The sequence below is a fragment of the Psittacula echo genome, assembly GCF_963264785.1.
Source record: "Psittacula echo genome assembly, chromosome: 2".
Taxonomy (NCBI): domain Eukaryota; kingdom Metazoa; phylum Chordata; class Aves; order Psittaciformes; family Psittacidae; genus Psittacula; species Psittacula echo.
This window is the reverse complement of record NC_137737.1, coordinates 127,923,551-127,940,929: the sequence shown is the minus strand read 5'-3', so window position 1 is coordinate 127,940,929 and position 17,379 is coordinate 127,923,551. Positions and strand designations below refer to the sequence as shown.

The 17,379-nt window shown below is 38.5% G+C and overlaps 2 protein-coding genes across 2 annotated transcripts in view; both read left to right on the top strand.

Moving 5' to 3' along the window:
• Nucleotides 1-11,299, top strand: part of UBE2W (ubiquitin conjugating enzyme E2 W) — a 66,655-nt gene extending 55,356 nt beyond the window's left edge. The window contains exon 6 of the mRNA XM_080611572.1: nucleotides 11,158-11,299. Coding sequence (XP_080467698.1) covers nucleotides 11,158-11,180 — 23 coding nt within the window. The 3' untranslated portion in view covers nucleotides 11,181-11,299. The remainder of the gene's footprint in view (nucleotides 1-11,157) is intronic.
• Nucleotides 11,167-17,379, top strand: part of STAU2 (staufen double-stranded RNA binding protein 2) — a gene marked incomplete at its 5' end in the record, with an annotated part of 69,154 nt that continues 62,941 nt past the window's right edge. The window contains 3 exons of the mRNA XM_080611570.1: nucleotides 11,167-11,365; nucleotides 12,445-12,590; nucleotides 16,578-16,737. Coding sequence (XP_080467696.1) covers nucleotides 11,167-11,365; nucleotides 12,445-12,590; nucleotides 16,578-16,737 — 505 coding nt within the window. The remainder of the gene's footprint in view (nucleotides 11,366-12,444; nucleotides 12,591-16,577; nucleotides 16,738-17,379) is intronic.

Here is a 17,379-nt window from a genome sequence, read left to right as displayed (position 1 = left end):
GCTCTGGTTAGACTCCAGTATCACAAGTAAGAAACCAATTACAGCTTTGATGCAGATGAGTCTTTAGTGGCAGTGTATCAAGTCTGAGTCACCTTTTTTTCATTTGCTTACTTAATCCTCTTGTGCAGTTTTAAGCTGATGATTGATTGTTAGACTAGTGGTTTAGGCTTCCCTTCTTTTCAGCTATTTTTCTTCATGAAAAAGCTTAGTAGCTCATTTTTGTTTAACCTAAGGTGACTGGGGTTTACCTGCCCATCACCAGCACTAAGATGGTATAATGACCGCTGTATATGATGGCAAGCAGTAACCATTTCGGTATACTATTTTGTGTCTCAGTGAAAGATTTAAATGGTTGTGCTTGAATGACTTATTCCGGAAAGTAAAATAAAGTATTTCAGTATTTCCAATAATTCACTCCACATATTTCTAATCTCAGCTTCCTTGTTCACAATTTCTGGAGCCACTAAATTAATTAGTTATCTTCTTGAACCTTTCTGATATGTTTTGTGGGGGTAAATTTTGGGGTAGCCGTGGAAATTCAGTTCAGTTTGTGTCAGTGTTGCCTCAAGTCTCTCTGGATTGTCCTCCTCTCCCTTTTCCAAGGGTTGCGGGACCAGGTGAGGTAAGTTTTACAGAAATGTTACAGATGTGACTGTGTATCACAGAGTGTCAGGGGAGATACAAGTTTTCAGTTTTGAAGAAGTCATAGGTTACAGTCATGGTAAGGAGGAGATCTAAAGAGTTACAATACTGTACAGCCAGCTTTTGTCCTTTGGATTAGTGGTTACACTCAGCTGCAGTAGATGAATACAAAGAAGGACATTACTCTCTAGCGTTGGGGAGTGTGATGTGCCTCTCATCTGCAAGACTGTGTAGGCATATATAAGCTCTTTCTTTTGTATATACTTCAAACCATGATGGGTTTTGGATGTGGAAGGCCTTCCACAAAGAAGGCTCTGATGACCACTTTGCTGTTTCATGGAGGAGTTTCACATTTTCTTCTCTGTGATAATTCAGGGTATCCTGGGTGGGTCAGACTGATGCTGTGTCTGAACCGATGTTCTGACTGGCTGGTTCAGAGAATTTTCTGGGCATAAAACTTATGGCAGCATGAGAATTGGGTTAGTTCATGTTGGCTGCTGGAAATTTCCATGGCTTTTTTATCATCATCTTTGTTTTCTGGACAGCAGCAGTAAACTGGGACAAACTTTCTGATGAGTTTATTATTGTAAGGTATCAAACATTTATATGAAACAGCCTAAGTTTTCCCCCTTGGACTTTTGTTGTAAATAGGTTGAAAAGCATTGATGCTTGACTGGCTCAGTTTCTGATGTAACAGATTGTCTTTCCTTATCTTTTAGTTTTCTTCTGGCATTTAAATCTTTGAGTTGATAATCTGATTGATCTCCCTGGTCATTTCAACAGAGAACAGCAATCTTTCTTTCCATTATGGTTTAAGATGTATATTAATAAAGTTTTTCTACTTAGGAGCTCTTTTTCATGTCTTCTTGTGAGGTCTCCACTTGAGACTTCAAGTGACTGTCTGATATACACAGGACCTGACTATAGTTTCTTTCTTGGAAGAGAAAATAAGCCATGTGTACAGGCTGGGGTCATTGAGTTTTGCTGTACACAGGAAGATACAGCGTGGCCTGGGTTGCTCCTTTCTCAGCTTTTTCATGTCAGCTTTGGTGCCAGGGAAGCAAGGGAAGAGTTGCATTCCTGCCTGTCAATATGCTTCACTTTTGGTAAGTTTCTCTTCTGTCCTGGGTTCAACTGTAACAGTTATTTTTCTCCTTAGTAGCTGGTGCAATGATGTGCTTTGACTTTAGTCTGAGAACAATGCTGATAACACCGATGTTTTTAGTTGTTGCTCAGTAGCGCTTACCCTGATCAAGGACTTTTCAGTCTCATGCTCTGCCATTGAGGAGGGTCACAAGAAGCCAGGAGGAAGCAGAGACAGAACACCTAACCCAAACTAACCAAACAGGTATTCCATACCACACCGCGTCATGCCCAGTATAGAAACTGGGGGGAGTTACCCAGAAGGCCAGATCTCTGTTCTGATCGGGCTGGGTATCGGTTGGCGGTTGGTGAGCAATTGTGTCATGCATCACTTGTGCATATTGTTTTCTTGTCCTCTCCCCTTTTAGTTTTATATTCTCTCCCCTTGTTATTTCCCTTATCATTATTATTATTGGTGGTAGCAGTACTGGTTTTGTGTTATACCTTAGTTACTGGACTGTTCTTATCTCAACCTGTGTGATTTACATTCTTTTGATTCTTCTTCCCATCCCTCTGGGAGCGGGAGGGAAGACGGGAGAGTGAGCAAATTTTAGGCTTTTGCACATGCAAATGTGCAGAGTTACGGTCAGTGCCCTAACCCTTGCATTTTCCATCATTCCTTACAAAAGGCCTGTCTTAGGCAAATACATTACATGGGAAACCTCTCTGCAAGGGCATTTACTTGCTTCTGTAATTTTGTCTATTAGTTTTAGTAAGGTCCATGATTGCTTATTTGTTGAGGGCAGGTTTGGCAGTAGACTTCGGATAAGCTTCATTTGCCTGTATTTTGTCATCTGGTACAGTTTGAGACACTAAGTTAACCTGTCTAGTCTTCAGTTGCCATTCAGCTGTGTGGTTTAGCTAATCCAAAATTAGAAGCCTACTTGTTGATCACCTTGCATAACTGCCTGGGTCTGCTGGCTGTGTTGACTAGTGGTGTAACACATTTGTTTAAATACATGCATTATTGCCATTTCATTGCCTTTTCATGTTGGGGTTTATCTGAACCATCTGCCACATGTAGGGTCAGATGTGGCTTGGGTCTTCAGAAGTCCTCTCTCAGCTTGTTAAAGCAGCAGCTGATGCTGGATACAGGTATCCAGATGTAACTCTCAAATGACACTGGAAGCCATGAGTAGAGTACTAAGTTCTGTAACTGCATTTTCTTTGACTCCAGTGGGAGTTTAGACACCTTGCTTATATTTGGAAACATAAGCAACATAAACATAAACATACATAACCTATGTATGTCTAATCCTTACCTGAATCCTCATATCTCACTGTACAGCACTGCCATATGGAATGGGTAAGTGTTCTTGCGTGAGATACACTGTACATGTAATGGCCTTGTAGATCCCATGTTTTTCATATTAGTTACTTGTCTGTTGCTGTAGTGGCTTAAGCAATCTACTGCATCCAAAATGCTTGCTTATTATATTTCCCGTGTGACATATACTGTGTATTTGAAGTTGTATGAATCCTATCTTGATTGCAGAGTAAGCCTTTTCTAGCCCCCTTGCTATCACGTCATAATTAAATGGCAACAAATATTCTTACCTTTGGCCATTTTGGTGATTGAGGAAATTTTAGGTTTTAGTCTTTGGTTCTGTAATTAGTTACCTTATTTGTTTTGTTTGGTTTTGTTTGGAAATTTTCCTTTCTTTTTGAAATTACACAAAGCTGTTGTAAAGAGAATTGTTTGATAAGGATTGAATTGGTGACAGATGTAAATAATTTGTATTCCCAGATAGCAGTAATCTGGTCATTGATTCAGGGACTCATATGCTTCATGCAGCATTGTGGATCAGCATGGTATTGGAAATCAGGAAACCAGTATAGTTTCAAAAGAAGTCTGTGAGATGAAGCAGTTTCTAGCTCAGTCTTCTGAGTCTTAAGTCCTTTTTTGTTTGATTGTTTTAATGTGCTTGCCCAGTAATTTGAAAGGGAAGTTGAGCTGACTGCTGTTCGAAGAAGTAGCTGAAAAGTATTATGAGTGCAGATTTTTAATCTGTTCAATTTCCTACTTGATTTTTATTTTCTTTTTCAAGAATGCCTTCCTGCCTCTCCTCAGAAGGCTTCTTACTGACCCCATATAGGAGTTTGCAAAGGATAGTCCTTCCGTGGATGATAATATCCTTACAAAAGCAACTTGTGTGTTTTCTGAAAGTGTGATGGGATTTGATGTTCTGAGTTGGCATTCACTGCAGCTGCCTGGCCCTGCCTTGGCTTCCCAGGGATTTATCTGCAGCGCTTTTCCTCTCCAGTCCAAGAGCAGAGGAAGCTGCTTGTAAGGAAGTACTTGATTAGCCCTCAGGGACTGGGCTTTAGCACTGGGCAGGTAGGGGAACTTTTCTGTAAAGCTTGCAGCTCCTTGGATTTTGAGTATTAGTCCCCAGTATTCTATGTCAATTCACCATCCTTTTTGTGTGGATTTTTGTCTTTGGTTGTAAATTAAAATTTATCAAAAATAGCAAAATGAAAGTTAGTGTTTCCCCTCTCTCCCTACCCTCCCTTTCAGGAAAGTAAAATGCTTTTAAGGCCTAAGTTTCCTTGCTGTCATGAATAATTGTTAATTAGCCAGTAGCTATGTCCAGTTTTTTTACTGTAAAAAAAGAAAAAATAAATAAAATACAGACCACAGGTTTCTGAGGATGAAATCATTGGGAATAAGATCATGGATTTTGTGTGGAACAGTGTAAGGAGCTTTAACTTTGGTGTCTGTGGTTTGACAGCAAAGCTAAACTGATTAGCAGGAGCTGAAAGGGCTAATTCCTTGCACCCAGTCCAGGTCAGGAGTTTATGGCCCTCCCTCTACAGACACAGGCGCTCCTCTGACCTTCCTCCTGAGCTGCTCCTGAGCTAGTTCAGTTAGGTAAATGAACAGAAAGTATTCGCTTTTTGCTGTAGGGGAGGGAGGACATGGGCAGCAAGCCATTAGATCAGTTTGGCTATTGGCAAAGCACCCATAGTGAGGCAAAAAGCAACAAATTGATGGAGGAGTAAGTGGAGAGGGACAAACAATGAGGACCAGCAGTAATATAGAATATAAACATAGAAATACATATATTTAAAGATACATATGTAGACCCTAGGTGATTTCATGCATACTTTGACAATTTTGCCTATTTAAAATGTATGAAATAAGATAAATTTTATTAATAATTCTATATAACCATCTGCTGACTGTTACTTTAAGTAGTGCTCTTGCTAAACTGCTACTGTGTGGCTATCTTGTTATTTGATTTTATAGAATAAAAAAGATTGAATTAATGGCTGTTCTGAAAGTAATGCAAAGCTGTGTGTTTTCTGTCATTCCCAAAGAAGCTGCTCGATATAACCCAGTGAAAAGAAATTATATAAAGCTTAGGACTTTTGTAGTGCTCTTTGTAATGCACATACATGTACAAAGATTTACTGTGAATGTCAGAAGTGGCACACAAGAAATAAATTTTACCTTTTGGCAGTTTTGTATGCTTTTGTGTAACTGAATGAGTTAAGGGATATCAAGAGAACAGGGGGAGAATCGGGAATTCCATGTTACTATTAAGTCTAAAATTAAAAGCAAACCCTCCTTAGTTAGGAAGCTGTTAACTATTAGTGTTCTGCGACTTGGAACTTTTACAGAAGAATCACATTAAAAGCTGCTAATCAAAGCAGGGGTTGATCTGGAAAAACCTCTGAGATGCTGATGCTGCCTGCTTAGACACTGCCTCCAGTTTGTTGTAATGCTTGCTGTTCCTGTGCCTTTCCATATTTTCATTAATTATGTGGATGAAACAGTGCACTTATTAAATTTGTAAAGGTTATAAAGAGGGCTTAGAGGAGGCTGCAAACGTTTCTTACCTAGAATTCAGTGTGAGCTTAAAAAATTGAAATTTTTTGTCTTCTTTTTTTTTTTTTTTTTTTTGTAAGAGTTTCCAAGGAAGACCAGAACAAACCCTCATTAGCTGCAGAACAGATTCACAAGCAGAGCACAGGCTAGAGCTTGCTGTGTAGCAGTTCTGCAGAAAAGGATCTGGGATCATTATTGTGACACTGTTGTGAAAAATAACAATTCAAATGTATAAGTGGAAGTACTGGATATCTGAGAGACAAGCTCAGCAGTGGCTGACCCTCAGTTGTTAACTTTGTAAAGCACTTCACAAGTATGTACCATGTGTCATGTGCAACATACTTGTACACAGATTAGAACTGATACATCGGGTTGTATGGCAGAGCGGTGTGAAAGTGTGGTAACACCCTGCTGCATATGTGCATTTTCACTTTCTGTGCAGATGAAGTCCAGTCTTCGGTTCAGCTGTTCAGATCATTAGTTTCTCCAAGTATTGGTTTTTCATGTAACAACTTGTGTTTCAAGTCAAGTATTGCTTTTTCAATTTTTCCATGTTGTGAAAGTGTTTAACTTGAATTCATTGTTTATATTTTCCACCTTCTGTGCTGTCTTATCCACTTATCTGTCTTTATTTACTCAATTTCTGTGACATATTCTAAGAATCATTTTCACCTGAACATTTAATTCGTATCTAAAGATATAAATTGATTCATGTTCCAGAAAATACAAGAAATAATAATCATCAGAAAAAAATACAAGTAATTTTTTATGTTGTGTGATGCTTTTTAGCATAACACAAGTATATTCACAGTTAAAAATATTCTGCATCTGTGAATATAACTAAATTAATGCTTATATCGGTTTTCCAAGGCAAGGTTTTAGTAGGAGGGAGTTACTGGAGAGACTTAACGTGAAAAGACACCAGAAGCTTCCCCCATGTCAGATGAAGCCAATGCCAGTGGCTTCGAGATGGACCCAGTGCTGGCCAAGGCCAAGTCCATCAGTGATGATGGTAGTGCCTCTGGGATAACATAGTTAAGTAAGAAGGGGAAAGTTACTGCACAGGAGCAATTGCAGCTTGAGAATTTCCTCGTGAGAATTTCTTAGCAAAACAGCTCTGCAGACATCAAGGTCAATGCAGAAGCAGGACAGGAGGTGCGCCGGGCACTGGAGCAGAGGTTTCCCTGCAGCCTGTGGTGAAACAGGCTGTGCTCGTGCAGCCCATTGAGGTCCACGATGGAGCAGATTCCACCTGCAGCATGAGGAGGACCCCACACTGGAGCAGGGGGATGCCTGAAGGAGGTTGTGACCCTGTGAGAGGCCCACGCTGGAGCAGGCTCCTGGCAGGACCTGTGGCCCTGTGGAGAGAGGAGCCCACACTGGAACAGGTTTGCTGCAGGACTTGTGAACCCATAGGGGACCCACGTTGGAGCAGCCTGCTTCTCAAGGACTGAACCCCTTGGAAGGGGCCCAGGCTGGAGCAGGGGAAGAGTGTGAGGAGACCTCCTCTGAGGAGGGAGGAGCAGCAGAGACAACATGTGATAAACTGACCACAATCCACATTCTCTATCTGCACTGATGGGGGGGGAGCAGGTAGAGAAATTCGGAGTGAAGTTGATACCAAGAAGAAGGGAGAGGTGAGGGGAAGGTGTTTTTGAAGTTTACTTTATTTCTCATTATCCTGCTCTGATTTGATTGGTAATAATTTGAGATAATTTCCTGAACTCGACTCTTTTTTTGCCTGCAACAGTAGTTGGTGAGTGTTTTCTCCCTCTCCTTATCTTGAGCTTTTAGTTATATTTTCTCTCCCCTGTCCAGTTGAGGAGGGGAGTAATAGAGTGGCTTTGGTGTGGGCATCTGGTGTCCAGCCAGGGTCAACCCACCACAATGTTGTGTTTCCAGACTTAGAAGAAAAATGAATGGAACGTTTGACAGCAATTATTTTAACTTTAAAATGTGAAGTGGTTTTGTTTTGTTCTTTTATTGTGAGTTTGTTTTGGTTTTGGTGTTTGAGTATTTTTGGTGTGAGAGTAAAATTGACAGTTTAGATACAGTTTAACAAGAAAGTTAATGCCAGCTGGTAATGGAACCTGTGTAGCTGCCTGTGTGCAAAGTGCTTTCAAAGTGGAAGAGAAGTAAAATGCAGATATAGTATATTTACATGCCTTTAAATGCCTGCATAGCATTTCTAATGCAGCTGTGCAGGTTAGAGTGAGAGCATTAAAAACACTGCAGTGTTATGCTGCAGAAGGCACCGTAAGGTCTAGAATATAACTTCACAAAAATGTCAGCACTGCGATGTGCAGACTTTGACTGGGTAGAGATGTATGTGATCAGAACTGCAAGAAATACCATTGCTGTGGTGTGTTAGCATGGCAGCTGGCGGCTCAATAAAGACACAAAGCTGGCAGTCACAGCTGCGCAGTCCTGCTTTCCCATTGAGATCCAAGCGTCTGAGCATTGCCTAGTATCGAGGGAACTCCTCTGGAGACACATGGATGGAGTGGTTTCCTAGATGTGAGTTGGGTTAGCCACCTGAAATGAGATGCGAGGGCTTCTCTAACCCTATTCATAATATGTAAATAGACTCTTCCTTTTGTATATGCCAGATTTTTCAAAAGCATCCACATAGAAGGTTTAACAATATTTTGATTATATAACTGCATTTCCTGTCTGACCAGCTTAGTGAAATTCTTCTGCCCCAGGTCATACACTTTTTATGTAGTAACAAACGGGTCTGTGCTCCTGGCTTTAAGGCCTCACAATGTTTTTACTTTGCTGTTTATAGAATAGTACAACACTGGTATATATGTAAGAAATGTAAAGAAAAGATGGAGCATGTAGGTTTTGTCCCCTTTTTGTCATGACATCAAAGATTAATTGCTTGGTAGTGTGAAAATGACATGACAGCATTATATCAACTATGTTCTCTGTGTTGCCTCTGCTAGTGGATTTTTAGAACTGATGACAAATTTATTATCTCCATATGTCATGTACTTAAAGAGTTAGTCCCAACAATTACATTTATTTCCTGGGCACTTGCTTATACAAATTAATTTACAAAATACTCATAATCTCTCATAGGAGTTCTGCAGATTGAGATATACAAGAAAACCCCAGCACCTATATGTTATGGTTCTATTCTGATTTCATAATTTAACTTCCTGTGCACTTTATTGTAGGACAAAGTGTATTTTTTTTTTCTTCTCAACTTTATCTTACTGATTTTCACACTTCCCTGATGCTATTATCAAACTGGTTTTTTTTATCCTTAATAGCAAAGGATCAAACCTACAATTTCCGCCTTTAGAACAGCAATACCATAAACCACATTATTTGGTCATTAGTAAATTCTGCTTACTTGAAAGGAAGAATAAGCTTTCGAAGTACTGGAAGATAAAGGATAATTCACAGCTAGTAGGGCCCAAGAATAAGTCTTCAGTATATCTCATATATTACTATGTGAGTACTATGTGAGTAATGGCTTTCTCATAATCATGTTTATAAGGCTAAAATGCTCCAAATTGTAAGGAGTTTCTTAAACTTTAATTATTGTAATGATATTTCATATTATGTTTGTTTCATTTTAATAAATATGGCCTGATTCTGACATCATTGACTTGATGTTTACAATTAAGAACCTTTTATAATTCATTCTGATCTGTACCAATATATTTAAAATCAGAATGAAACATGTAATATACCAAAGAATTCTATAGTTATACATTCTCAGTATTTAAGTCCTTCTAATAATACTGCTGTGTTGTATGACAGCAGTAGGACATTAGTGGCAGTAGGACGTTTACAGTCTAAGCATAGTCCATATTTTTGAACACATGAATATATCTCAGCTGATTGCATATGTTTTTTCATAATTTTTTGTCACTACTGGCATTTTACTTAAGACATTTATGAGAAGGCAAGTAAGTGCATCTTAGCTTCATTTTCAATTTTCTACTTTTGCCTTTCCAGAGATTCAAATCAGTCTCTTTCCTCAGTGATAAAACTGACATTCCAGTCTGAACTTAAACTGACATTCCAGTCTGAACTTCTTCTCCAAAGCACAGTCAATAGTAATAGGATTTATTATTTTCATTATAATAGTGCAGCTGTTGCACTTTATGGTGTATTGAATGATTTGGGATCTTAATCCAACAATAGTGTCCCTCTGAGTAGAGATACTTGGATGTTTTTTAACAGATTTGGGGGGGTCAAAAATACTGATGTAATCAGAACTTTTTTATATAGTTCTACTAATTTCAGTAAGATCTTAGTTAGAGGGGATTGGATGGGATTTTTGCTTAGGAAGAGAGAATTCCTCAACAGAAGTAGCAAACAGCCTAGTGGTAAGGAGGAGAGCTGTGATGGAGGAGAGCTGGGTTCCTGTCCTCTTCTGCTTTTGCCAGAGGGACCAGAGCTGCTGCTGAGAAAATCCCAGGTCACCAGGCTGCTTGTTGGCTGTTTTGGGGGTTGTCTCTCTATCCACTCTGTACAGATCATATCATGGGCATGAACCCTAAAAAATAAAGTCTGTGCCCATGCTACTGCATAAAATGCATCATCCCGTTTGCTGCTGATGCCAAAAGGAGAAGTTCAAGGCTTTCCCTGGAGGACTGAGAATGTCTGCCTCCTCTCTTACTTGTGTGGATTGCCTGGGGTGCCTCCTGGCCTCTGAACTGCTCCCATGTGTTTTTTTCAAGAGTTTTTTGTCAGTAGCCAAAGTTTTGCAGGGGACCATACTCTCAGTGAATAGTATGAAGGAGCCGTGCCCTGACTCTGATTTGTTGATGAGTGTAGACTTAGCCAAAGAACAGGTACTGGTAATGAAGAGACTCATTTTGGGTAGATGGAGAGAGATAATTAGTACCTGGCACGTTCCTGGTAAATGCTTTAGGCAGTCGGTTAAAGGCTAGTTTAGGAAATCATGGTACCTGTGCTAGTAGTTTATATAAGTATTGGGGTGCTCCACCTGTTGACTGAAGAAGCAGTTATTTTTTAGAACATGCTGCTTTGGTATTTTGTTTGGTGTTTGTTTTCTCTCTTTTTTTTTTTTTTTTTTCTTTCTTGCACTGTGGTAACAGGCAGAAAACCCCAGGGATTTTCTCTTTTCGCCTCATTTGGTATTTTGTGTGCAATTTACTGGAAAAACTATGGACTATGGCAAAAGATGGCTATGGCAGTTTGTTGTAATGACGTTCTTTCTTGAAGAAACTAGCAGCTGCTAATCTCATCAACAAAATAGTTACATGGATTTTTATTCTAGAATAATAGTTCTTCCTCCTGTATTTTAGGCAGGGTCTGTCCATAGCTGAGCAGCAGAACGTTCAGGGCGTGTGGCTTCTGCTCTGGTGATGTTGTTCGGCTGTGAGCTCTGTTTCTCAGTGCTTCAGTTTGGAAATAATGTTTGCAGAGGCATTTACTTCTGTGGATAGTTTTGTGACTCAGATCCAGGAGCAAAAAAGAAGTGTTGCTAATATCACTACCATTATTTGACAGTCAAAATTCAAAGTACCCCACTTATAATAATTTGTTTTTTGCAGTGATAGGCAATGGCACAAGTTAAGATGCAGACTACAGCAAACCTGTCCGGACCCACCATGTCTCCTATGGTGCTACCCCTACCAGTTGCCACTACAAATACACTGGGTCTGCCATCCTCAATGAATGGATCCATTTCAGAATCGGCTGCCAGCTGTAGCAGTCCTACTGCCGGCCTTGTGGATCCTGCTCCTTCTAGCAACTCACCAGGTAAGTTGGTTCAGGTGTATTTTCGTTGGTGTTCAAATGAATTTTTTTGATGACTTGTTGATTTGAAAAATAAATAAATAAATTAGGTCTTAAAGATGATTAGAATAAAGAAAAAAAAATCCTATAGAAAAATATTTTGGCTAAATAGATTGTTTACTAAGTTAAATTTCTTTAACTGAGCTCAGACTTACTGTGAAGTGTTGACCAATGACATAAAAGCTCAGAAAAAAAGAACATGTCTATTTTGTCAAATTCTGAGCGTATCTTTTATCCAGAAGTTTTAGTGGTGCAGGAAGGTCTCCAAGTGTATTTCTCTTCCCTAGAACAGAATGTCTTCAGACTGCTTGGCAGTATTCAGTGTTTCTTTTGTAGCCTAATAAATGCTGTAGTTCCTATGCTGAACTGGGTATAAAATGCAGAAATGTTATCCTAAAAAAATAAGCAAGGGATAGTGTGTGTTAGGTCACTTGTGTCAGTTGAAAAAGCAATAGAAAGTTACAAAATAGTAAGGCAGTACACATGAAGTAAGTCATCTAAGAAAAGCTGAACAAAATCCTTAAAGGGAGAGAAAAGATGTTTTTTGGGAGTGCTCTGAGAGTGACTTCATTATTGTGAGAAAAGTCCAAAACACCAGGGAGAAGTGGGTGGGGACCACAGGGTTTCATCTGCTATATTTGTCTTGCAACTCTTACCTTATCTACTTCTGCTTTGAAGTGTCAAGAAACCATTCTGAAAGAGTAGTCAGTTCCTGGAACCAGTGTGCTCCTGACAGTAAACTTTGGTGACGTGGAAACTGTTAACATATGTATATGTCCTCCTACACTGTCATGCTTTATAGAGACATTTTGGAGAGAAATAGTTGTATTTTTAGTATTTTTTTTTAATTGCATGTAATCAAAATGGTTATTGTAAAATAAGTATTCTCATATGATTAATATGTAAATAGCGTTTAAGCATTGTATTTAGCATACGTGCAAAAGTATTTTTTAGCCAAAGTATTTTATTTTCTAAGCATGATGCTGCTTTTGCAAAGCTTTACGAAGTTGTGAAGAATATATTTCTCCACAAAAACTTTACAGACTCTTTATTTACAGCTCCTCTCCAAGATAACATGGCAAACCCCAAAGAGAAAACTCCAATGTGTCTGGTAAATGAGTTAGCCCGTTTCAATAGAATTCAACCCCAGTATAAGCTTCTGAATGAAAGAGGGCCTGCTCATTCCAAGGTAAGGTCACAGTTCCAGGTGATGAGCCATACCTTAAATGCTGAATAACTAATCTCATGGTCTGGACAATGGTGCTTGTCAAACACAGCCATGCTGCTTGTCTGAGGGGTTTCTTACTGTTATTTCTTTGCTTTCTTTTTGTTGTTTACTGATTTCAGAAAGTATGTCTGTATTTCTGTGGAAGCTCTGTAGATCATTTTAAACGTGACTTTCACTTCCACCTTTGAGTTTATATTTGTTGGTCTCTGTAAAAGACCTTGTGAAGGTCTTTCCAGGGTAGCACTACCCTTTCTTAATCATTGTGGAACATTTGCTTTTTAAGCTGCCTGAATCTTTCTCCCCAGTTGATGTGCCTCTGATAACTACCTCAGGGTTTGTTTCATAGTAGTGCAGATGACGACAAAGCTAGTTTTGTGTCATTTCTTTTAAGTGCTTATTTTTATGATTCTGTGTCCATAAAGTTGATTGCATTGAAGCTGTATCATTGGATCTAGCATTATAGGGCACAGACGTTATTATTATTCTTTCTGTTAAACTCTGTGCAACTTTAACATTTCCGGTGATATTAAGACTCCTGATATGATTATAGCATTAAAGTTTCTAGTGAACAGTTCTGGGCAGTTCTCATATCAGTTTGCGTATCCAACTTTGTTTTAGAAGTACAAATTAGGATGCTTTCGGGTGATGTGGAATACAGGGGAATATTTTCATTATAATAATTTTCAGGCATAATTTTGAATTTCCTTCCTAGTTAAGAGCAATCTGGAGGAGCAGAAAAAAAGCCTGAAAAACTCAGAGACAGAGACTATGGCATAATTAATAGCTGCTTGGAACTCAATATTTCTAGAGTGGCAGAGCTGTATAAGGCAGTGGGGTCACACTGCTGATTTCAGCCACAACAGTTTCAGCTAGGTGTGGGCTGCCCCTCTGCCATTGCCCCTGGTTTCTCAGTTGCATGTTATATTGTCGGCTAGTGCAGAGTTGATGTGAATCACTGACCTCGTTTGACCTCCTTCATGCATCCTTTATACTGGTAGAAAAGTCAGCAGGTGCAGGGCTAATGAGAGTCAGAAAGCTTTTAGGATTGCTCATTGTGAATGGAAATTAAAGTGCTCTTCAGTTTCCTGAGGGCATTTGGCACCACAAGATACACTGATTGGTTGGTTTTAGGTTGTGGCATGTTAAATCTGTTGTGCTTTTCACTGTTGTGTTGTATATTTATTTTTTTACCTTTTATCCATTACCGTGAAATAAAAAGTACTTTCAGTGTACCAAAAGGTGTAGTTTTGGCTGTTCATATTCCTTCAGCAGTAAAGAGATTTGAGTTACATTACATTCAGGTTATATTTTACATTTTAGCAGGATAGGAAATAAAAAAAATCCCAGACATATGCTCTGTAGGCTCAGAGCAATATTAAGTCTGATTTTGACCTGTGCAGCAAATGCGAAAAACACAGGAGGGGAGGGGGTGGAAGAACAAGGGTGATATTGATAAGATTATGCAGACTTGTGTACCTTTGACCTACAAAAAGCAGAGACATAGAAATTATTACAACTGTGTTAGCAGTTTAGTATAATGTCTTGCTAGTAACAGGTTGATATACCTGATAGAATATGTGAAACAGAGCTGGGTTTGTCCTAGAAAGCATGATCTGAAGGATGTAATGCTGCTGCGGCTGTTTGCCATTGAAAGAACATCTCATATTGCTTTCCTCCTACACATAACTCTGTTCTTCACTAGCGGTTTTCATAATTTCCAGAGGCATGCTCTGTGAGACAGCTGTCTGCATTGTGACACAAATGCTATTAAATTTTTTTGTATCCTTTTTTCTAGTTATCTCTGGAAAGTAAGTTCTGACATTTGGGGTGAAATGGGAAACTAGAAACAGTGGAGATAGAAGTGATGCTTCCTGACGGTGCAGTTAAAGTTTCTAGGAGTCTGCCCTCCAGGTGGACTCTTCATCATGACAAAAATCTAGAAGTGTTTGTTAGCACAAACAAGAGTAAGCGCTGTGGCCTTTGCATTTCCACTCTCTAGCCATCAGGTAAATTAGGGGGGAAGTAAGGAATACAAACTTCCTCAAAAAATTGGTGGGAAATACTTAATTCGTAGCAGAATTGTCAGCAGAACTTGAGTACTTCATTGACTGCTCCAGATTTTGGCTTAGGCAGTTTTATTCCTTTAATTAAATTCCCACCTACTACTGTGTGTGTGAGTTTTTTGTAGGAGTTTGTCAGATGGGCTAAGTTGAGAAGTTTAGAGCTCTGGCCATAGAAGTCAACTGAGCAAGTCCTTTATTGTATTGATTTTCTGCTTATTGCTCTAAGCATTAAGAGGAGAGTTATGGGTAGATAAGTAGCCATTATTAATCATATTTTTATTTAAATTCAATATTATTCTCCTCTTATAAAAATACTAGACTGATACTTTCTTGAAAAATAAAAAATACATAAACTCCACATTCAGAAATCAGATTTCAGTTCTTTTAGTAATAGGATGTATGTTTATAGATAATTTATATAATTACAGGTATTTAGCTCTAATAGCCAGCTTAGCTTTCGGGGGAGGGGGGTGGATAGCATTTGACAGAGGGCAAAATTAGGATACTCTTTCTTCCTCCTTGTCTGTGAGGAAATGTCATGACTGTTGTGGAAGAAAAAGACATGGCAATAGGAACTGTGATATGGGGACTGGCACTGTGCTTCTGAAAGTTACAGTAAGGCAAAGCTCAAGCCTGTAATTAAGACACAAGTATATATTTATAGCATTCAGTTCATATGCATGGTGTGCACATGTATTGGGCTGAGTTGGGAGGTACACACATAAATTGTGTTCAAATGCTTGTTTGCAAGTACATGCTAAATGAAAATATATGTAAAGGCAAATTTAAAGGTTGCCCATCTTTAGGTACTTGGTCCTGGATACAGCAAGTTTAAATAATTTAAAAAATTACAGAACAAACACCTATCAAAATAAAGATTTTACTTTATATACTGCTCACACTAACATGTAGATTTCTTTATGTTGTCTCAAGTAAGTTAGCATGTTCTCTGAGGTAGGTATATCTTAGTTTACCATGTGTATTTGTCTTTTAAATCCTGCTTTATATGTACGGAATTGATATGATAAAGACTTTGAGTTCTTACCCTATCTCCTCTTACATGCTCAAGTTGAACAGAACATGGACATATCACACAGAAGATAAGAGTCTATCTAATGTTTTAAATATGCATTGAGTTTTATGTTCGTGATTTGCACAGCATAGATACTGCTTGAAATAATCCTTTATTCCAGATTTGAAATATATTTTTTTCATCAGTTAGTCCATTTCTGAACTCTGAAGTTTTACAGTTCGTTTCTTTGCTATAGAGTCCACATTAAGGAGCTGCAGTTTTATTCAGAAAGATAATACTTCTTTTCTTTCTTACTTTGTATTTTTGAACATATTTGGGTTGTGACTCTGCCCTAACAATACAAATTATTTTCAGAAGTCAGGTTGTGTGATAAATTATTTCACTGGGTACAGGTATTTGCACCACGTTTCCTGCTGCCTTGAAGAGAAGCAGTCATTTATATCCATTCAGAATTATTAAAAAATTACTTTTTGTAGTAACATTGTTTACATTTTTCGACTAGTAGAGTGACTAAATACATTCAAATGTGTGTAGAATCGTGGTCTTAACTGACCTGTATATAGTCTTTCAGGAGCAGATTGTAAATTTTATGTTATTATTACTTGGTTTAAATATTATTCTGTTCTTTCATAGTTGACATTAACATTATGCAATTTTGCTTTGTCGTTCGAGAGGCTTTATGTTGCCCACTGCTAAGGACTCGCTGATCTCTAAGAATCAGATGAGTTTTGTGGGAATTGAACATAGTGAAAAGAGAGCACAGTTTATCTTTAGCCCTGAAAGCTTTTATACAGATTGGTCTAGTTCATAGTGATGATCTTGCCAGTGTTTACCTGTTCTTTGTCTTTGAAGATGTTCACAGTGCAGCTGACTCTCGGAGAACAGACATGGGAAGCTGAAGGAAGCAGTATTAAAAAGGCCCAACATGCTGCTGCTAGCAAAGCGCTGAATGAAACTACCCTTCCCAAACCAACACCTAGACCACCCAAAAATAATGTTAACAATAATCCAGGTATGTCATTGTCCTCTCAGTGTTAAATATTGTTGAAGTGTTGGAATATTATACTACCAGTAAATAAATTTAACAAGATATAAGTTGAGTTGGAGAATGAGAATCAACATAGCTGTCCTTACAGGTATGATAGTGTAATGAAGAACTTCTAGGGAATTTGCACAGGAGAATTTTTAATGTACATAATAGTTGAACTGTATATGAATATGTTATTTAGATTAGGATTGGACATGTACAAAGTGATTTTAGATGATTGATATACAGGACAAAACAGTGTAAAGTGATAGGACTTTTAAATGCGTTCTCTTAAAGCCTACTTCTTTTGTTATCAGCTTTTCCCTTTAAGAATATGCTCAAAGCCAAAATAATCTAGAAGCTTGTGTAATACTCTGCAATGTCAAGAATCAAACCCAGGATTCCTTTTTATAGAGGTCTGAGCTTTTTAAAGTCACAGTGATTTTGAAGGACATAGGGCAAAAACATCGTCCTGGGCCTGGAGAAGCCACGTATTGATCTCTAAAGGAGCAAGAGAGTGCTATCACACCACTTCCAAACAATCCTTAATGGCTAATGCCCAGGATAATACTCCCAAGCTATTTTTGTATTCTGTGACCAGTAGATGGCTGTAGTGACACTGATTTC